Genomic DNA, 22,843 nt, shown 5'->3' with positions numbered 1-22,843 from the left:
ATGATTGAATTAAAGTGCAGGAAAAATTCAAGTTTAAAAGTTCAGGTAAGATCAGTGCTGTTAATTAAGAAAAAAACAAAACCAAAAAAGCCAAACAAAAATTCCCCAACCCCCCCTTCCCTCAAAAAACCCCCCCACAAACAAACAGAAAAACCAAAGGAAAACAAAAAGGAAAATTAAAAGGGAAAAAAAAAAGAAAATGAACTTGCTTCCAAAAATTCTCCTTTGGATGTAGCTTTCCAATATCACTTGCCATGCAAGTACCACCTCAGGCACAAAAACCTTGCATAAAGACAGACAAGGAACACAGCTATATATTACTATATTTTAGAACTGACTGCTGAAGAACAAATCACTGGAGATGCCTGTGGTGTAACACTTTCAGACTGATTTGGAATACACGCATATTTACACATACCAGGATTCAAAAGTTACAATTTGGCAGGACTAAGATGAAGAAAAGCTTCTTCAATTGACAGTTCCTAACGAGACACACTACACATAAACAGATAGGTAGCAGCAGTTTCTTACTTTCATCGGAAAAAAAAAAAGTAATAGCTCAATTGTATTTTATAGTTTTCCAGACACTCTGAAAAAGTTTCACAAAACTAAAATGCTAGCGAAAATACCAGGGGTGCTTCCCTACAAGGATTTCAATTTACTTTGCTGTACAAAAGGTGCACCTCCAATAGCAGAATAAGATGCAATGATGTATCTATGATAAACTTCCTTCCACAGGGAAGGAAAAAGGAACATTTTAGACTAAAATTGTACATAGCCCCTTTTATTGACCAAGAACCATTTGTGTGTTTATCTCATGAGCAATCATTTCATTAGTCTTCATATCTAGAAGCATACTCTGAACTTAACCAACAAAAGAGATTCAACTATGATAGATTCTATAATATCAAATAAGCCACTACTCTTCTTGTACTGGCAGATGGTCTCTCACTGCCTCTTATTTTTTGCTTGCTGGTGGTTGTCAAATGTGTCTTGATGAGAAAGTTAAGTACATTTCCTTTCACGTCAAGGTCATCTTCCATTGAATGATAACATGATTTATTGAAGAGTAATTTTACCATCCTCTCAACCGGAGCCTGGCCAGATTAATTTCAAGGATTCTGTTGCCTTGAAATATAGTTCATCTTCACCTGGTCAAATAATAATCAGTCATCTCAATTTATAAACATTGAGATAAGGAAGGGAACAAGTGTCAGCTAGGGTGTTTTATTTTCGTATGTGGTATGGATATGAGTTTATCTAGTTTTCTTCTACCTGGACTTTTAACAAAATGGCGTTAATTTAAATATGCATTAACTAGACACTAAAAAATAAATTAACATGCAGAGGCAAATATTGCATGGCAAGCTGAGTTAAGTAACTGGAGTTAACATTGCCTCAGTAGGTATGGGAGAGAGCCATCAAGAAATCAATGTTGCTTGTTCGAATTGTCACGTTCTCATTTGTTAAGTCCTTTGAACAGTGGATGTGGTATGGCATGCCTTCATATTGGCAAAAGAATTCACTTGTCTTTTTAAATTAAATGTTACCATAAAGCAGGAAAATTTATCAGTCTGTGCTGCAAAGCCCAAACATATTGGCCTCTCATTTAAAAAGTGAAATTAAAACCATCAGTAACTTCAATATTTTGCATCCTTTAGATGTTTTGTAAGGTTGCCTTATCTGTGTACCTGCAACATCACAATACAAATATAACCAAGGTTTTGCTTTGGGAACATTCAAAACATTTGTGAAAAAAGTATACAAAACACAATGCTTGGAGAAGCAAACCCAAATGATTAATTTCAGACAATGCAGACCTATCAGCTTCTAAGTACTCCCTTTCATAAGACAAAACCAGTCAGTAACTATTTCTGTTTTGAGGAAAAATGTCTAAATAAATTTTTGAAATGCAAGCATTTATTTTAAGAAATCTTCTCAAAAAGAGTCATTCCCACGATATCAGCTTTAGTGCAGTAGCCATTAACAAGTTAGCTCAGCTGTATTATTTACCTCACCCAAACTGAAATTATTTCACCAATTCCTAAAGTTTCTGTGCACACTTTACCACTGTTTATATCGACAACACTGCTTTAGAGACTAAATCCAAACTTCAGGCCAACTGCCTTTAGTGATGGGTGGGGCTGAGATTGGTACTTGCAAAATAGCTCTACTAGCAGAACTTAGAGATTTGCTAAACCACATACTGAAAATTGGTAAATATTAGACGCTTGCTTGCCATTATTCATGCATCAGCACCTCCATGGCGTGTAAAACTTTGAAAATCTGAGTCCACGGTTATCTGATTTCATAGTAAAGGGACTAAAGGGGCATCTAGAACTCAAGTTTTGAGCAAAACTATCTCAGCTATTTCAATTAATGGCTGTAAAGACACATTCTGTTAAACATTTATAAAAGCTCACAGCATGAATGGAACCCACAGCCATTTCTAAATGTTGCACAACCTTAACCAATAACTATTTTTGGCAAAAAAATAGTATTTAACTGAACAGAAGTTGAAGTATTCTTACCACAATGAGGATGTTACCACATTTCACATTGCAAGGCCATAATACAAATGAAAACTCCCAGCATGACACATTCCAGTCATATTATTCACTTGACTTTTTTAATGCAAAAATTATGTTTTCTTTTGTTTTGCACTTCACAGAATATGATGTGAATACAAGAATACTAGATCAGGGGTCCAAGAAAAGACTATGCACAGGTCAACTATGTGTACAGTTTTCAAGAAGGAATCTCCCATGCTTCCAGCTTCTCCGATGAAAGAAGTGACAGCAAACTTCAACTCTTCTTCAATGATAATGGTAAATATAGTGAGTCCTAGAGATGGTAAGTGTAAGTCACGTACTGTCCAGCAAGAAAAATCACTTGATTCCAGCTCTTGGACCCCTGATTTATTGCCTCTCCTCACAGGAGGGTATAACACTGACAGCAATTACAATAGCACAAAAACTTTTGGCATATGAAATATTAACACAGGATTGACCCTGCATTGCCCCTGCCCATCTCACACTATGTTTTCCCTTTACTTTCTTTTCCACATCTTCTAGTTACTTTCTCAGTTCCAACTTTCTTCTAACCAACAGCTAAGAAACACTCAAGTTTGTTTTGTGTGTGTGTTTCTTAGATATAAAGCTCCTCAGTTAAAGCCACGACTGAGGTAAAACAGTGTGTCATTTGTGCTAGGAAACAACAGTATCCAATGGTGAATACTCCTTTAAATTTCAGTGGTCCTGCCAAAATTAATGAAAAAACAAGATTTTTTTTTCATCAGGACAAAATTAAACAGATGTAATTGATGAGCGTCATCAGAATTGGTACCACTTCTTGTCTTTGTACTTCAACATCATCTGAAAAAAACCAAAAAAACAATTTCTAATTACTGCTTCTATAATGTACCAAAACATACAATGACACAAATTATATGATTACAAAGCAGCATGAGAAAGAGGGATTCTAGTAAGGCTTCTCAAAGCTACAGCAATAACACTGCTGAACAGTGAGGGTTTAGCATGATGAATTTTTTAATGGTAGCAGCGTTGCTGGTGATCTGGCCTCAGAAAAAGGCATATTTGGGAGAACAGGAAGTTTGCACAGGAGTTCAGGAGTTCACATGAAAATGAATGAGAACACCCATTCTATGTAGTTACTGAGGAGAAAGACTAACTTGCATTCATGGGGTTTGCGTACAACTGGATCTTTCTTAAGGACCGCGGGAATCTGATAGAGCATTACTCTTATTAATTCTACTCTTCTTATTAATTCAGAAAAAATAAGTGATTTTTTCAATAATGGGAATTGAGTTACAATTTTAGAAGCTTACGTGCCACTCCAGCAGACTGCATGCTCTAGACCAATGTGCAGCAAGACAAAGCTGTTCACGTTAGTACTTAATTATTAGGAGTAACAATTGATAGATAAAAGGGAAGTATCCTCTATCAATGATACTCTTTATCTCTTTAGATACCTCTAACATGCCTTTGCAGAACTCAGATACTTGCAGAACTTGCATTTATTTGACAATCAATGTTCAGTTTAACATACTTACCTCATGAGCGTGTTTTGAGAAAGAATCAGCACTGTAAAGCATAGCTGCAGTCTTTTCTTCCAGTTCTCCTAGTTTCTGTCCTCTTTCATCTAATGCCAACCGGGCTCGTGCTAGTTCACCAACTACACCAGATGCTGCTCCTTTGACACCTTCAATACCTCCAGGTCCTGGAATATGCTGGGCAAGACTCCTTGATGCCTTCCCAGATGCTGATTCTCCAACTGGAGGCATTTGCAAAACAGCAAATACAGAATAGTAAGGTTTTCCATCATTATTACATAAATATCAATGAAACTAGTTTATACAGAGGTGTAATTTCTTTGCATGGAGACCAAACACCTAATCGTAGGTGTGACTATGAGCAACACTCACTACTCAATGTTATTAGATATTACTACTTAATAAAACTGAGATTTTTCAAACATATTTCCAAGTTTCCAGGCAGGTTATGAAACAGTAACCTCTTCACAGCTCAAGTGTGAAATTAAAATTCTCAGCAGTGCTAGCATCATGGCCATCAACAGAATTGTGCTGGTGAAGTGTTTTTTAACAATGTAGCTTATTCACATGAAACATGTTATGAGTTCAACAGACAAAGCAGGATAATTTTGAAAATACAAGCTGTGGTCGGTTCTGGAAGTGCTTTGCTGGTGTGTAAGCCAGCCAGTACGACTCCACCAGCCAAAGTTTCCTCTGATGGAAGTTCAATTTTAGATGCAGACACCTGAAGATTAGGTGTCTATGCTCTCACTATTGTAAAAAAAAAGCAATGTAAATCATAAAAATATAGAATGGCTGTAAGAAGAAACCAGCTCATCCTATAGTAAACACCCACAGATGATCAGCTGAACAGCTCCAGACTCCAGTGGTGGCACTGACTACATCGACTTTGCTCCTAATGGGACATCAGCCACCTAGTTCATTCTAAACCATTAATGGATGTGCTAATCTCATGCTGAATTGTTTACACTACAAAAACTTGAGTATTTTTTTTCAAACATTAAGATATAGTTTAAATATTTTCTTTTTTTCAGTTCTAGGAAAAATAATATTGTTAATATATTTTGATGCAGTACTTCAAGATTCTCATTTGATTTTATGCTTCTATTAAGAATGATTTACATTTACTAACACTATAAACATCTTTCTGTGAATTTCCATAAACAAAAAAGAGAATTCATTTCACTTATTACAGACATTGCTGTGACCCTCATGGTAAATATGGCTACTTTAGAGACATTTTCAGACGTCTTTTGAATTGTCATTAAACTCAATTTCAGGCTAAAATTCATTATGCTTTTTTTTTCTTCCATTAAATATTATTTTCCTTGTGAAGATCCAAGCCAAAACTTGAAATTATGCAAAGAGGCAGCTTCTAAAGTTATAAGGTATTTTCCCCTGTCCCAGTCATATTATTAAACTATAATTTGTGCACACAAATTTCTCTCCTAGAATATTTCACCAACCTTCCGAAGTATTACATATATATATAAATAGAAATCTTTAACACAGAAAGTGACCTCTAAATATCTGATGTCTATTAAAAATGTACAGGAACAAGCAATGAAGTCTAATTGAATTTTTATTGTAGAGATCTAAAGAACCAATATAAGAGAAAGGATTGCCAGGGCACCACGTTCATTTAAACAAATACGTTTCATGTTAATAAGGAAACAGTTTTTGTAAATAAACTTGCATAATATGGTGCTGCACCTAGCAAATCTCTGAATAAGTAGAAGGTTTTTTTTTTAAATATATTAAAGTGCTGAATGCTACAATAAAAAAGAAAGGTGTAATAAAAAAAAAGGGAAAATGATAAAGCAATGAAAATTTTGCCAAATCTGAATTTTACTGTCCTATAAACAGAGGACTGAATTGAACTATCAAACACTTCTGTCCTTGCCCTCAATTCCTAAGGCATCTCTGCACAAATCAACTGAGTAAAATCTGGCAAAATAACTGAACTAGAGTGGAGTCTTAATTTCCCCACTGTCCAGAACAGCATTCTCCAAAAATATTCCCTTTCAGTTTACCATCATAAACAGCATCACGGTCAGTACTACACAATTCACAAAGATGAATAAAAGTAAGATTAGTTGTTCCATTTCTTGTCTTATAATCTACTCCTGAATAAATGAGGTAAAAGAGCCTGTGGAAAAAGCAAGCTTTTCTGATCTTGTTGGTAAGGTGTACAACATACAAAAGATACAAAAAAAGTATTTGTTATTGCCTTTTTTACTTTCCTCCTTACAAATGTTATGTTCTATTTACACAGGTAATACATTTATCAAGGATCACTGCCTTCCTTGGGTAGAAATACCAGAAAAATAACAAGGAATAAAAACTTACACAGTTCTTCTCTGTCAAGTGACTGTGCCCCACCTCCAAACAGGCCTTTAAAGAACCCTCTGTTTGGTGCTTCTGGTGTTTCTACAGGAGTGAAGAGCTCACCCAACATTTCCTTTGCAATGAAGAAGGGACATAACAAGGCATACATTACTAAAATTAATGTAATGCTCTCACTTTCAGGATTTATTTAACTGATTTGCATTTCAAAATGAATATGCTTTAATGGACATCTGCCTTTGCAAGGCAACTTAGGAAATATAAAAACACAGTAAGAAATCTGACCAAACCTTCCGTTCTGATGTCTGCAAGCTTATAGCTTTACCCTCAACAACTTGGGTAAGACTCCTGATTTTGTTCTACTGAAACTGTATCTACAAATATGCATATCCATTCAGCAGTACCAAAGTAGAACTTACAGCCTGCATCTCTGCTATTCCACTATTCTATACAACTACCAAGCTGAAGCATGATCAAGAATCTTTTCAAGCTGTTAATACCCCTGAAATGTAATAGCTTCCATCAAGTATCCTGAGCTGGCATTCCCCTCTTGTGTCAGCACCCGAACAGCATCAATCGAACAAGGGAATTTTAACTGCATGTTAAAAAAGGAAATTTCCTATTGATCAAAAGGAAATTAAGTAAGAAACTGATTCAAGTACAAGAGCATGGATGGAACAGAAAAAATTAGGGACAGAAGTGATTCATCCTTCTACAGACTCTACAGTGAAGAAAAAAATAAACAAAATCAAATCACAAAAGCCAAAGTGCTTGGCTTTATGACAAACTTCATTACTGTAGGCATGGTGAATCTAGAACCAAGAATCTCAGAATATATCCAATAAATATTTTTTAAAAAATTTCATTACCTGAAGATTTTCACATGTTTCTTGGCTGTAGGTGAGCCTCTGTATTTCAGTTGGTGAGACCAGATAGAGTGCTTGTCCATTATTGGTGAAGCAGAATGTTCTGGCTATCCGCATATTGGTGAGTGGCAGGTAATATACATCCAACAGTGGCCTTAAACTTGGCAAACTTAAGGAAAAGAATGTTAAGCTCCATTAAATATAGCAGAAATGTCTATTATTGATCAAATGGCTCACTGCAATACATTATGCTTTCTCTTCATCTGCATGAGTACTACATAAACAGAGTTTCATCAAATGCAACTACAGAATCTCAAAACGTGAGATTTTTCAAGGTAGCACCTCAAAAGTGAAATATAAGCACCTGCATCACAGATGCATTTAAAAGCATTATTTAAATGATACTCTGAGCATGTAAATTACAAATTCGCTATTTAATGAATTAGACATTACTTAATAATTACTAACAAAGTATTTCAGTAAGTATTTACCAAGAGTTTACAAGGAAACATCCTGTCTCTTCTCTCCTTGACTAAAAATACAAGTCTAAAAGATTTCTCCTCAAGAACATTTAGAAATATGCAGGGGTGTGCTGTCAAAGGAAAACAGAATTCAGTAGCCTCAAACAATCTAATTAATTATGTCCACCTTTTTTGTCTGACTGGATACTTAAGAGAAAGTTCTTTTAGAGCAAAGTTTGCTTACCTTGTACTTTTTGATTCTGCACATGTAACTGTAGTACTTATTGCATCAATCTACTGAAGAACAGACACAGCACACTTGGGCTATAACAATGTTCATGCTACTAAACATTCCTCTCCCTCAACATAACAATAAATGTGAGTGAGTGACAGAACACCTGATTTCTTGACAAGAAGAAGCCAAAATAAACTGCTGTCTCTGAAACATCCTCTGTGAAGTTTTTGTAAAAAAGCTTACACAAGTTGTTAGCTGCAAATGTCCCAACAATACATTAAACAGCTTCTGCTGCAGACACCACCTGCATAAGATTATTTCTAGAAACTAAAAGAAGTAGCAAAAGAAGCAAAGTGAAGTCAAAACCAAAGAAAGATGTAATAATCACAACGGTAAGTGTTGGGTTGCCTTTGTTTGTTTGCTTTGGGGTTTGTTTCGGTTCGGTTTTTTTGAACAATAATGAGATTGGCTTTGGAGGCAAGTTTTAAAAGTGAGAAATAAAAAGCAATATTCTTTTGTAACACATCACCCAGAAACGACACTTCTGCCATGCATGTATCTAAAATAAGAATATTCTTAAGAGAGAGTTAATAACAGGGAAGTGTCTTGCTTCAGATCAATGGAAGCATAAAACATCCTTACAGCTTCAAAACACAAAACCATCAGATCAGGTAGGACAAGTGTGACATTCATAATAGCATTTTCATAGTTTGTTACAGATTTGTTACTAAGTACTATCTAAATTTATATCAGTAGATAAGTATTGGGCATCTTCAGTATGATACAGTGACAGCTGTATCATACTGACAGCTTTACACAAACCTCATATTAAATTCACTTCCAAATAGCAATTCATGCTTACATAACGGAGCTAATCCTTGGGAGTCCAATTTCCTCACACAATGTAACAATTCAGTATTTATAATTTAGCACCCATGAAGAACTCATTAGAAAACAACATGAATCCTGAGTAAGACAGGATTTGTTTCAATATATGGTACCTGAACATTACTAAGTTTAGTTTTAATGACGAAAAACAACAGTGTTTGCCCTGCAAGGTGAGCCATATCTTGTAGAGATGTTTAGAATATACGTTGGGATACACACCAATGGAATTACAGACTTACAATCAAAACTTATTTTTAACTGTAGTAGGAGTAAAACTAAAGCTGATACATAACAACTTAATAAAGAAGTATTTCCCAAGATGAGAGCTTCTTTTGTCAATCTTAAAAATAACATTTTAGGAATTTTACTGGCATAACTTTATAATGCCAGTTCCATATTCATCCTAGCACTAGGCCATGACTAAACTGCAGGTGCAAGGGTATAAGCATATACACTGCTGTTCAGAATAAAATAGCATTTAGAAACATTTAAGAAAAAAAAAATCCATGAAAATTACGTAAGTGACAAGTAAGTATATTCAAAAACTACTACTACATGTTTAAACTCATATCTTAAACCCCTTACTTTAGCTGACTTATTCCTGTACAACTACTAGCAATTAATCTTGCCTTTATAGCCTGAGTTTAAGGCTTTCAAGACATGAGCAAGCTACACAACATCAGTAAGCTCGAGACATGAATGTGATGCAAACAGCTGCACAAAAGTCGATAAGAGTTGTGGTCAAGTACAAGCTAAAGTTCTGACTCAAGGCAATTTTCTCCATCAGGGAGTAAATTAATTTTTTAGAAAAACTTCAACTCATGGACCTATATCACATGTTTGAAACTATATGTTGAACCAGGGTAGCTTGAGCTAAAGTGGTAAACTTTTTCATGTGTTAGAGGCATAACTAATAGCAATGTGTAATCAAAATTATCCAGGCCCAAGTGTTAGAGATTCATTAACCCCGAATGAATGTAGATTTTTTTTTTTTTAAATTCATCTTCTTATGGAAAAGGAACCTTTCTGTGTAGCAGAACGCTACTACTTCTTTTTATGTTTAAGTTACTATCAAACAGGTCTTACCTAAAAGTCATAATATGCCCATTGGCACAGAAACATGCAAGGCAGATACTGTTACTCAATGACACTATGTCTCCACGAAGAACAAAAGAAGTCTCTGTTATATTTTGCTTATAAGTACAGTTCTGGGATGGCAGTGAGATAACTTTTGCTTGCTTTTCTGAACATATCACTGCATATTGGTTTTCACTGATTTCCTGAGAGGAAGAAGGGGACACTGAGACAGGTCGTCGTTTTTTCGCTTTTTCTTTTTCATCTTTATCTTCAGGAACATTGTATTCTCTCCAGGGTTCATGTGCTGGTGGGACCAAAGATCCTGTGGTATCCAAAAAAGCCATTCTCAAGATAGCCCCTTTTAGCCTCAGGATGGTTCCTAGGAAAAAGGAGTTGAGCACATTTCTGAAACAGTTCTCCTAAATTGCCTTTCAAGCTACAAAATATTCCTTTAAGAAGCTAGCAGAATGAAAAGAAAACAAAAACTTCAGCTTGCCTCTGTAGCAAAACAGATGTACCAAAAGCTTTGTACATTTATCTAAAAACCAAAGAAGCACATACGTACTCAAGAAAATTTTAGACCAGTTTTCAAGGGTTAAGTGTATGTATTCTATTCCATTAACTTCCAGGGAAATGTGTACGTTTAGTAAGAGAATCAAACTGCCATACACATTTGTATTCAAGTTCAGTGCCACAAATGCACCTAATTTCATTCTCTCCTGAGGAGTACAAGTGTGCTTAATATCGACAATAAATGTTATTAGTCAAAGGTGAGCACCACTTTTTCCTTCAACTGGTTCAGAAACAAGCAATGTGTGTCTTCTTATTCCTCCCCTGAAGTTCACTCTTGAATCCATCTCTCTAGCATAAAATGAAAGAGGAAAGTTCTCCCTCCTTACTGTTCAAATCACTGTATCTGTAGACCAGATCTTAATATATTTCTTAATTTATCTTAGTATATTCACACATAAGTAACAACATGAACATTTGCTAAGTACAAAAAAATAGTACACATGTGGCAATATCTTTAATGGATTATGCTGCAGATCCAGTGATGAAACCTACTGTCTAGCCTGCAGCCTTGCCTTTAAGATCAAATGTTACCAAATCTGAATACTGCTACCAATACTTACTTGATTTGGGCACAAATTACATATACAGTCTAGATATTACACCACTCCTAATCATTATTACAATCAAATAGCATAGCAATTTGTACGTATGATATGATCTGTGTGAGCAAAATGGACTAGAGCAGCATGTTTTCATGAGACAGTGGTAGTAGGAAAGCTGAATCTATGCTTAATAGCATATCCAACAAACCACTAATACATAATTTCAACCAAATCAGTTGCTGTGTATCAGAAAAGAGACAAGACTTTTTACAGCAATCTAAGGGAATATTTTGTCATTAATATTTCAAGCTAGTTGTTCAACATACAGCCTTAATTTGCATTCCATTCTCTTCATGCAGGAAAACTGAAGGGTTCTTACCTCATGACTAAAAGAAAATAAACTGAGCATTTGATATTACTCGTCTCTTCTGCTATCTCTGTTTAACAATTGCAAACATGGTTTTAGCAACAAGTATACACTAAAGTGGTATTTTTATATTTTATGAGAACATATTTTCAACTTTTCCAGCTGTAAAACTCTGGTAATAAATTAAAAAGTCTAGACTGTTAAACTTAGGAGCTAGATCAATGGAATACATATTCTTAATTACTCTATAATTGAAAAAAACCAATTTCTTACAAAAATCTGAAGAAGGACAACAGTACTTTATCAAAGTATATTTTAGCCTGTCTGCTTTGTACATACCACTAGGAGAAACAATTACTGGCTGTAGAAGTCTTTGCTCTCCTCCTGGAGGTAAGTTCAGTACAATGACAAGCACTGTGCCCAGTGTGGTCCCAACCCACAGGCATGGGGAAGGTGATGTATCAGCCTTTCTTGTGAAAGTCTCACAAAAATGAAGAGCTGAAATTGCCTCGCGTGACTCTTTATCAATGCTAGTTACACTAGAACTCCGGGATCGACTGAAAGAGTTGTCTTTGACATCTGAAAATAAATCAGTATAAATTAAAAAAAATGGCAAAATGCAGGTATTAAGAGAATTCAATATTGTTGTGTGTTCTTTAGCATCAACTGTATACTAACTACCATTCTACTGATTACTACCCCTGTATTCTTCCTTAGTCATGCTTCCTGTTGGCCCAGTTTTCAACTCTGTATCTGAGCAAATCTTTGTTGCAGAGGTTGTCATTAGATAATGATCATGAACAATTTTTATGCATATTTCTGTCTTCTAGGGCCAGAGAATAACAGTCATCAAACAGGACTCCTTAAAAAAGTTGAATTACAAACCTCTCTGCCAATTAGTTCATTGATCAGATTAAAAAATACCGGTTTCCATGGAACATGGTTTACTAATCTTATGAAGAAACAAGTATTTTACTTTAGGAACTTCAGTGACATCCAGACAGCATGGTAACATGGAACCTGTAATGACTCATAATAATATTGTCCCACTTTAGGAAACTGTATGGAGGAGATCCAACAGGCTATTTACAGATCCCCAAAATTTTGGTAAAAGAAACAACAAATGCTACCAAATGACACCTGGTACTGGTATGAAAAGCTGAAGATTTCTACGTTGAATGTTGTACCATAGTGCCAGTAATAGCACTAAAACTTTTCAGGATGTCTTGCTCGCTGCTTAGCAAATAAACAAATTTTAATGTTAACAAAAGCTTAAATGACTAAATGTGCTGCTCCATTCTAGCCGTGTCTAGCTGTCTGTAGGTGTGGCAACGCTTACTACGTCCGCATACACTGACTTTATCTGTGCATTCAAAAATTATTGCTTTACTTTCTTAATTCATAATTGCAGAATTTTAGCACAAGACAGCTCTTACCAGTAAAAGTTTGATGCAATTTATAAAATGACTTTTTAAAAAAATCAAGTTCTTGGTCTAGATCTTTGTGTAGGGTATATATATTTGGCATCTTTAAAGCAGGACTAAGAGCTAAAGAGCAACATTCAACTACATACTTTTTGGAAGTATGACTATGTCAGTTTCATTAAATTTCTAAACTTTCTACAAAGAACATCTAACATGCATTTAGAAAGCATACATACTAGATTTCATGTGACTAAATACACACATCTACTTAACACAAACAGTGAATCTTCTCAGGATATAATTGTCTCATTCCAACAAGGATACAAAAAAATTATTGTCCTGTTAAATTTTAGCTGTCAAATGTAAAACATGGATTATAGAAAGAAATTAACTCAACCACTCAGATATTAACATCATTTTTCCATTTAAATAAAATTAAATCCAGAGTAAAACAATTAAAACAATTATTTGGTTTTATAATTCCTCTAATGACCACCACCTCTTATGATACTTGGTTTTTTTTCAGGCTTGAATATTTAATAATTTAATGCATTTTTTTCAACTTTAACATGGATTAATCAGTCTGAATATAATAATACAGTAACTCCAATAGGCATAACATTAAATGTGCATTCGTGAGTTCTAGCTGGTTGAATATTTGAAGAACATGTGTACAAATTCCAAAAGCATTGGAGTGGACAGGAAAAAAACCCAATAAAAATTAACTTGCCAGATAATACAGGCATTTTTGAGAGTGGTCAATTCATTCTGAAGAGAGAACTGAAGGTAAACAGTTTAACTGCTTTAGTGCATCTTATTTATCCTGAACTCAAGAAAGAAGTCAATGATTTGTTAATGGATTAGGTTCAGGTGAAGAGGAAGGAATAACAGTGTGACGAATCATTACACACCACTTCATCAGAAAGATGGAAAGATGAGGCTCTTTTGAGCAACTAAACCAAAGAATAGTACCTAGCGGCAATAGTATCTTTATCACTGGATTAGAACATTGAAAAGCAATGGTATAATGCTGACAAGAGTATGTTCAGGAAACTTCTGTTTTAGAAAGTGGAGAATAAATACAGAAACACACTTTAGATTTTCTTTAATGTATTCAGGAAGGAAAAGGGGTAGGTTAAAGATCTAAAGACAGAAAAGTAACCTGAAAGAACAAGATCATGGAAGAGTAGGTTTCAAGAAGCCATGGAAAGAAATGAGAGAAAATGATAGGATAAGGAATTTGGGAGAAAGGCATTTCAACTGTCTCCTACAGGCAGTAGGTGGAGCCACATAAGCAACAAAAAAAAAACAACCAAGCAAGGCAACAGTCTTTGAAGAATATTATGCAAAAGCTATCCCACTAGGAGAAAAGATAGAAATAATAAAAAAAGATTATGATTGCTTAAGGAAGTTATTTACAGACCTAAAAGCCTTGAAGAATTTTATGCAGAACAAATTGAGGCATCTAAGTGCAGATATTTACACACACGAAAAATCAAAACCAGTCAAAGGCTATTGCAATTCAGAAGGTACAGACTATTTCATGAGTATATCAGAAGTGATGTGACAAAAACCCCCTTCCATTATTCCAGTACAAAGAACGGCAAATATTAAGTGATGTAGAAAATGTTTCAACTCTTTCAGGATTAGAAAATGCTGAAAAAACTTCAACATTCACTTTTCTCCAGTCTTCATTAGAAAAAATAGCACTTCAAAGTACTTATTGCCACCAAAGAATTGGGAGTAAAACAGCAGAATTACAGTTAGATAATACTTAAGTACAAATGTGTTCCAGCTTGAAAAGTATGATAAAATTCACTCTATGCCAAAATTACCCCTAAACCATGAGTAAACATAGTAAGGAAGAATATAAACATATCAAAAACAGAAGTCAAATTCTTCTACTCTTTAGTGCAAAAAAGGCCACACTTAAATCCCTCTAGTTCTGGGCACTGAGCTTAGAAAGAGAAGGAAAAATTCCAGTTCCAGAGAAGATTAAAAGAAGCCATCCTAGGTTCAGACAACGTAATCTAAAGAAGAAGGAGGTGGATTCTGTAAAAAAAAAAAAATCTGCAAAAATGAAATTAGAGATATGATGACAGATTTCAACAGCATAAAATGGCTAACAAAGATAGGGAGTACTTATTACCCCCATTCGTTGTGGAAAGGACAAGAAAAAGTTCATATGAAAGCAAGGAAGTTTCATTAAATAACAGAAAATTTGTCTAATTACTATAAAACATTGAAACTGTCTCATATTTTCTGGAGGCCCATGAATAGATCAGAGGTTTAACTGTCAAACATCTGTATCCTTGTCATAGCAGTGGATTAAAGGATCTCTGAGGGTTGCTTCCAACTTCACATTTCTCTGAGTGGGGCAAGCTGTAATTGTAAATCAGGGTGGTCCAGCTCAGTTTCAGAATATCCCAGTGCCATGGACTTTTTCCTTGTCAATAGCAGCAGCAGCTGTCACACACACAGTGCTGCAGCTGCCAGTCTGATCCTGGTCTGTCTTCTGCTGGGCTTGAGGTAGCAGTTCTGCTGCAGAAAGGGGAGTGAGCTGTGGCAGGCAGAAAGCAGCTGCATCTACTGCTGTAGGTCTACAGCTGTCCCCCATCGCTTCTTTAGAGAACAAGGCAAGGGGAGCTGGATATGATCTACAAGCTGGCTGTCAAAGTATTTTAAAAAATAATCTACTCATTTGTATGCTGTTTTACTTATGCAACACAATGACCTTTAGTACTACAGACTTCAAAACTGAACTGCTTCCTATATAAAAAGTTACTGTGCTTTTTCAAGAAAAATTCAATTCTCAGACTGGTCATCCATCCAAACAGCTGTATGTTCCTTCAATTTAGAGAGAGTGGTCACAAGACAATTAAAGTTTATAAAGCTACAGCCAACTATTTGTTGAGAGGACCTCAACATACTCTGTTAAGATATTTCATTTTTCAGTTTAAAATGTATCAGATGGCAGCAGTTTTCCTTATGTTGTCTGCTTGTCATGCTTTTGCTATCACAGCACTACTGATAAAGTGAGTGACAGACGCCTAAAAATTGACCGAAGTATGATAAGCCACATACAGGAATTATAGGCTTACCTTAAGATGACGGCAAAGACATTTTGTGCCTGAGAGTCCCCAAAAAGAGTGGAATTAAAATTTTAGTTCTATACTTCAGATAAATGCAACATAAAGTTACGATAGCTTACATAATTTAGGACTCTAATGTACTTGCATTCAGTTTTAGTAAAAATAAAATTAACTCTGTAAACTTACCTAAATCAGGCTTTAACTCAGTTGGCAAACTTAGCTTCCTGGACATCTTTGCTGAAAAGTGAAGTATATCTTTTTTTTAAAAAAGAATAAACATAATTCTGCTGGCCTTTATTTGCTTCTTTCCCAATATTTAATATATAATTGTTTATTACATTAATCGCAGTACTTTACAGGATTTCCACTAAAGCAAAGCCTCACTTCCACAAGTAAGGGGTGCAAAGTAAAACACGGAAGACAGCAAAATCCCTAAATACATAATTTTATGACTTCTGTTGAGCTTGATTTCTCCTCAGGCTTCAGGCAGAACTTGATAGATTGGATGACTTTGGCTTTGGTTCAACCCCAAGTTTTATCTCAGGTGAGAGAACAGAATACAGACTCTTGGTCATTGCAAAGATGTGCACTTAAGTTTACATAGAATTAAGATACAATCCCCTTTTCTTATGCACTACTTTCTGATCAAACTGAAGGCATTTAAAACAGAAAAAGATGAACTCGGAGGTGCTAAAACAGTAATGCAAATGTGTAAAAAACTAATAATTTGAGATGCAACCCACAACCTTAGAAGAATGATCACAAAACCAGCAGCACACAAACACTCGCAACATCATAATTAAAAAAAAAGATAGTATAATTTTGATAATACTGTTCAAGTGATAAACAGCATTTGAACTTATCCCTAACTTAGAAATTCCTTTTATAGGAAGGGAAATCTTGCAATGAATTTAAACTGCAGTAAAATACTAAAAAAATGCTGCTATAATAAACATACCAACTAAACTAGTAGCATACATCCCTCTTCCATCTTTCTTTCAACAATTACTGGAGAAGGAATTATTTTGATGTAGTTTACTAGACTAGGACTACACTCTGAATTTATTTCCCACACACATGCTTGAATTTTGCTTCAGCAATTAATTATTCACCATCTTGCAAGGATAATACTTCTTTTGCTAAAGTAGATGTTGAGAATAGCCTCATAATTCTAGAAATACCCTGCAATGGATACCACTCATAAAGCAGCCTGAATCTTGCAGCTTTTCTCTGTTAAAAATGGAGTTAACTCATTCTAATTATCACTTTAATAGAAGTCATTCAATTTTCTATGTACCCTGAAGAAAAGCATGTGATTTAAAGTTACTTCTACTGCTTCAAAAAGTGTAATTCTTCACTATATCATCAATTATGCTCATCAATATTGCAAATGCTAGTTATCTGAATAGTTGAACAGTTTTATTCCTGTCATACATTATAAAAATTTGAAAATAGGACTCCAGAAATAATCTTCTAATTTCCTGCATGTGTCAGTGTTAAAAGTATGTTCAAATTAAATTGAAATTACTTACTCTCAGATGGAAATGCTAGTCACTTATTTTAGTGCAGGCTGAAATTGGAAAGGGCAGTCTGACTGCACGTTTTCTACCCTCATCCTTGCATTAACACTGGCACATACCTAGCTTAATGCTGAGGCCAAAACTCATCTGGAGTTTCTGCCAAGGGTTGTATCCGAGCAAGATTATCTCATGTTTCAGATCAGAGTACAGATATACAAACAGAAAACCATGGCACAAAACAGCACTAGTGACCAGGAATCCATCTTTTTGCTGTCAGCTTGAACTTAAATCAGCTTGCAAAGAGATCATTCTCATCTGGAATAGTGAATTACAAGACGAGCATTCCTTATAAGACTTGTTTTCTGTGTTAGACATTTAAATCATAAGAGCTGAGATACTGAACAAACCCTAGAGCTTGTACATGGAAAATAATTGGAGTTATTTTTGGATTTTAACAGCTTTTACCATGTGTGAATACCAGCAATGATTAATTAACTTAGTCATTGAAGACCAGAGTAATCACTTTTGGCTTTTCAAATAGAAACATTTCGCACAATTTTAATAATTTGGAGAAAACTGACAAAAATAAGAAGATACTAGGTAATAGATAATGTAGCAGGTAATAAAAGTACAGGCAAGTGTGTTGGATTCTGAGTACTGATCCACAGTTTTAGCTTTTTGTTTCTTAGTGAAAGGCCAGCTGTGTGAACTAGGTTGACAAGATAAAACAAATTTGTCAGACAATTTTCAGCATACGCTGAACTATGCCTCATAAATAGGATAAGAGGATACATGAACTGCGAAAAAGGATATCATTGTTGGAAATTGTGAATTACTGTGCTATGCAAAAAATACCCCAAAACATTTCAAACCATATATTAATGTGCCAAACCTTCCAATAATTCAAATGTAAATAAGAAATAAGAACCTATTTCAATAGCAACGGTGCCATCTTGTGTTTAAAGAAAAAACTGCCTAAATGTGCAGTAAGAAAATAGGACAATTTCACCAGATAAGCCACTTTTAACTATCATTACTCATTATAAAAAAATCTGCTTGTATTCATACCTGGCTTATGGTTTAAAATACTTTTGGTAGATTCAGTTTTGCTACACCTCAGATGAAAACTAGCAACATGTTAGACACCTTCTACAAAGCAAAATACAAAAATCAGAAAAATGGAATGTATAGGATGGAGATCTACAGAGAGACCATTCAATGCCAGGCTTTTCACTCCAGCGCTACAACAGGACAAAGGTGATGTTGACTGCTCCTGCTGTGCATGGCTGACCTCAAGTAGTAGCTGTCTATATCAGAGTTCCACACCTCTCTTGTGGGTGGTGGCTGCTGCAGCATTTACAGCCAAGACTACCCTTCTGCCGCTGGTGTGAGACAAAGACAAATCAGGGAGCTGTTTTGCTCCTCCTGGCACGCTACTGCTCAGGGCATCAGTGACTATTTTGCCTGAGTTTAGACCTACATTTAATATTCCTCTAAATTAAAAAACCTTGAGTAATACACAGGCCCACCCATATTCTTTCTGTTATTATATATGATTAGGCATCATATTAGAGAATTGTCCAAAACCAGGGTTCTTGAGATTTCTCATAGGTCAGGTTTGGGAGGGCAGGTGTTAAAATATGAAAGGTTGCCTTAGCATAGCATGTTACATGTCAGTATGGCAGGTGCAACCTCCAATTCAGTGAAGAAAACCTGAAGGCTGAGACATGACCGAACTATCAATAGGAAGCTATGGCTTAAAAGTAATATACATTTTATTTGCAGTGGATTATCCTGAGCTTATATTTTACAATGTATAGCAGCTTGAAAGCTACAGCAATTTCTCCTCGGTTTCTTAAGGAAAATAGTCTAAACCTTTTAAAATTAAATTCTAAATATTATAAAGGAGACAAGTGTCTTCTCTTGACAACCAAGAGAACAGTTTGTGAAGCCTATTTCATATAACATTACATGAGAAATAACTAAGCAGCTTAGAATTTGTTAGACGTACCCAAGTTCCCAAGCTATTCTATATTTGACAACTACACAGAAGTGAAATACTTATATTACCAATTACCAAATGTTGAAATCTCTAAATTTCCTATAAGAATAATAAAACCATTTTATAAGAGAGTGTAAGAAAACATGTACTTGGGTACATCCAAAATTAGATCAAAGTATTAAAAACACATTGGAAGAAACAGTCATAGTCTGACAATAGGGCAAATGAGAACTTATTATGAGCATCTTAAAATTTGATTCCATGAAAACAGCACTAACAGTTAATTATTTTGGTAATGTTTGAAAAACTTAAGTGTACACTTAGAATGTAACAAATGTGAAAAACCTTATGTCAGTAGTAGCAGCAGGGATTACAGAAGTCTGGAATTAAATCTACCCTGCTCAGTTCTGTCTACTAATAACGTTCGCAGTTGTTTTTAAATTTACTAACTGCAGAAAATAAACAAGACCAATTTTCCTGAGAAGCATTTGACATGTAGGCTACTAGAGCAGTTATACTTCTTAAAATCTACCACATTTTGCAATAACCTTTACAAAAGCTTTTCCCAGAAATGGCCATTACAATACATCTTAACTTTCAACATGATTTTTAGCTATAATATTTAATCACCTGTATCTCTTCATGCCAATAATTAACTAACCAAAGTACAAGAAAAACAGCTTAATATTTTGCTTCCACTGAATTTGGAGTCCAATATCCTTCTATAAAAATGACACAGCCTTAGAAATTATGTACTTCCTACCATCTTCTTTCTGTAAATTCATCTACAATTAGTACGCTTCTACAAACACTTTACAGCATACTATTTATACTTTCAAATATTTGACATTCCTAAGAGAAAGGGTTGCTTTCAATAAGGGCCACAGTACTTTCTAGAATTTCTAGAAATAGTTAGTTAAATCAACTATCTCAAGATTTCCAAGATAACTATAACTTATTCAAAGTTCATCTCTGCAAATAAAAGGCAAACACAACACAGAAGCAACATATTCACAATAGGTCTTAACTTGAATTGCTATCCATTCCTTAGCACAGAGCATTCACAATTGAGTTTAAAAAAACCCAACAAATAAAACAGACCAACTGATCAGAATGTTGGTACAGGAAGCATTTGCATATTGTTTTACCTAGGCTATTGTTTCACTTTTATGTGGGTGTTGATCCTCTAACAAACCAGAGACTCCTTGTTTAGTACTAACACTAATTATAGAAATCTGTAGAAATTACGATGTCTCATATTTCTAACTGTGTTACGTTACCACTTTACAGCCCTATCACTGAAATTACTTCACACTTTGCTAGCAGCATTCCCTTGCTCCCTGTTCCCATGTGACAAACACAGGAGTGATATTAACAGCAACTGAAGTTATCAATGTAAATGATTCTTATTCTATTTTGCAACACATTTATCAGGTTGTATTTCACACATTGACAAAGAACAGAAGGAACTTGAACTGATTGCACTGATTGCCAGTGCAGAGAGCTATGACCGCGCTATACACATCAAATTCATCCATGAGAACACAGCTGATGGCAAGCAATTCGTTTCATACAACACAGTGATGTTAATGACAATGACACATTTTACAAAACTCATTGTCCATTCACATCACATTTGGTTGGTAATTCAGCTTAAAACAATGAAATGCAAAAACATGCAGCTATTAACACAGAAGAGGTGTTTTATTTGTGTGAAAGAGTTTAGAATGTAAGTTCAGAAAGAACTAGAGTAAACATGCCAGATAAGCTATAGTAAACATGGCAGTGAAACATCCACATGCAGTGCACAGTACCAAACCGTTCAAAACGAAGAGAATGCAAAAGAAATAATTATCTTCAAAGTTCAAATAAACTCTGCAAGTTACAGAAATCACAGTATAACTAGGAGCATGAAGAATGCATTACTTGTAAATAAATATTTTTCTTTCTTTAGCTGTGAAAAACATTCACTATGTTTTCAGTTGAAAGGTTTCAAGCTGAAACAGATGTGAATAACTCTATAGAATTGTCATTAGCATATTTTATTAAAGCTTTAACATCACTCTTTGAAAAGAAGTGAAAAAAGAGGTCACAGACAAATTTCCTTGTGTTTGGTATGAGACAGTGTCTTACATTCAGAAGAGACAAAAGGGAAACATTACCTCAACAGACATTGATATAACATGCACAAGATTAAGTGTTGTTTTTCTCATTAGAAGACTTGAACATTAGGTTCTAGTTACCCTAAATTTCCTTTAGGGAAGCATATTAAGGGTCATGTAAAAGATACTAGATATTTTTTAATTACAAATTCACATAATATATTATTGACAGCCATTTGCTTTCTTGAATTATAATCAGGCTTCTGCTGCCTCAGAACTCATCTTTCCTACCATTTCTGGTATCACTGCAAGAAGGGCTCAACATGGTACTGTCCAAAGGGCATATTCTTGCTCTTCCTCATTCTGTACCTCGGATTCCAAGGACCACTTCATCATACTCATATTTGTCTCACTGAATTTTGAATGATTCTTTGTCTTAATTACTGAATTGCAATGAAGGGGATTAATGATTTAGGATAGAAGTTCAATTGCCAAACAGAATAATCCAAAGGAGACTGTAGGAAAATAAATCTCTCCCTCCCTAGTCTTATCCTGTGCTTCTACCCAACCTATGAAATAGCAGTTTAGCAAACAGTTTTACTATCTAAAGTAATTTCAACCTAAACTGACTGAAGAGATAAAATGAAATTATCCTACAATGATATACTAATTTGCTAAATGAAAACAAAATGAACCATTAACAAAGTGATTTTGCAATGAAAGTAACCATATCCCAGTTAAGGCAGAAGAGTCCCTTTCCCAAAATTAAATCATACAGCTCTCACCTTCATTTATTTAATGACCCAGCTGTTAGAAGCAGAGTTATTTCCATGCCAATCATAAAAGCGTTCAATCTACCTGCAAACAACATATTCCAAGGCAATTTTGTTGCCAAATTGTTAAGACACAAGTCTAGAGCTGGTAGGGAGGGTATTGTGTTGCTGTTGGATGCAGAAAAGTAAATGGAGGTCTGGAACAGTTATGTGGTATACTTATATATACGAACAAGTCCTCTTCCAGATGAATAAATGAAACCATAAAACTACATCTTTCTTGACCATAGCCATATAGAAATCTGACCATATGGCTATGAATACAACATATAAAAAAGAAATTATATCAGCCACATGTTCTCAAAGATTCTCACAGAAGCAGTGGAATAATGTTGTGACTTGCATAGACTGAACTCTTACTATGTATTAGAATTTCACCCATCTGGAAAAATAGAGAAGTGCAACAGTAAAATCAGAGAATTTCAACCACCAATACCATTGAT

The 22,843-nt window shown here is 34.9% G+C and overlaps 1 protein-coding gene across 6 annotated transcripts in view; it reads right to left on the bottom strand.

Moving 5' to 3' along the window:
• Positions 1 to 2,601: 2,601 nt before the first annotated feature.
• Positions 2,602 to 22,843, bottom strand: part of STXBP5 (syntaxin binding protein 5) — a 107,259-nt gene continuing 87,017 nt past the window's right edge. For 4 of the 6 annotated variants that reach the window (XM_027687672.1, XM_027687691.1, XM_027687681.1 and 1 more), the window contains 7 exons: positions 16,130 to 16,180; positions 11,767 to 12,006; positions 9,955 to 10,324; positions 7,288 to 7,453; positions 6,422 to 6,533; positions 4,073 to 4,293; positions 2,602 to 3,374 (listed from right to left, as the gene is read on the bottom strand). In XM_027687672.1, the coding sequence (XP_027543473.1) occupies positions 3,333 to 3,374; positions 4,073 to 4,293; positions 6,422 to 6,533; positions 7,288 to 7,453; positions 9,955 to 10,324; positions 11,767 to 12,006; positions 16,130 to 16,180 (1,202 nt within the window). In that variant the 3' untranslated portion in view covers positions 2,602 to 3,332. The remainder of the gene's footprint in view (positions 3,375 to 4,072; positions 4,294 to 6,421; positions 6,534 to 7,287; positions 7,454 to 9,954; positions 10,325 to 11,766; positions 12,007 to 16,129; positions 16,181 to 22,843) is intronic. The other 2 variants (XM_027687711.1, XM_027687720.1) reach the window with 1 other exon arrangement.

Source organism: Neopelma chrysocephalum, unplaced genomic scaffold (assembly GCF_003984885.1).
Source record: "Neopelma chrysocephalum unplaced genomic scaffold, ASM398488v2 Primary Assembly neopelma1_23, whole genome shotgun sequence".
Taxonomy (NCBI): domain Eukaryota; kingdom Metazoa; phylum Chordata; class Aves; order Passeriformes; family Pipridae; genus Neopelma; species Neopelma chrysocephalum.
This window is presented reverse-complemented; position numbering and strand designations above follow the sequence as displayed.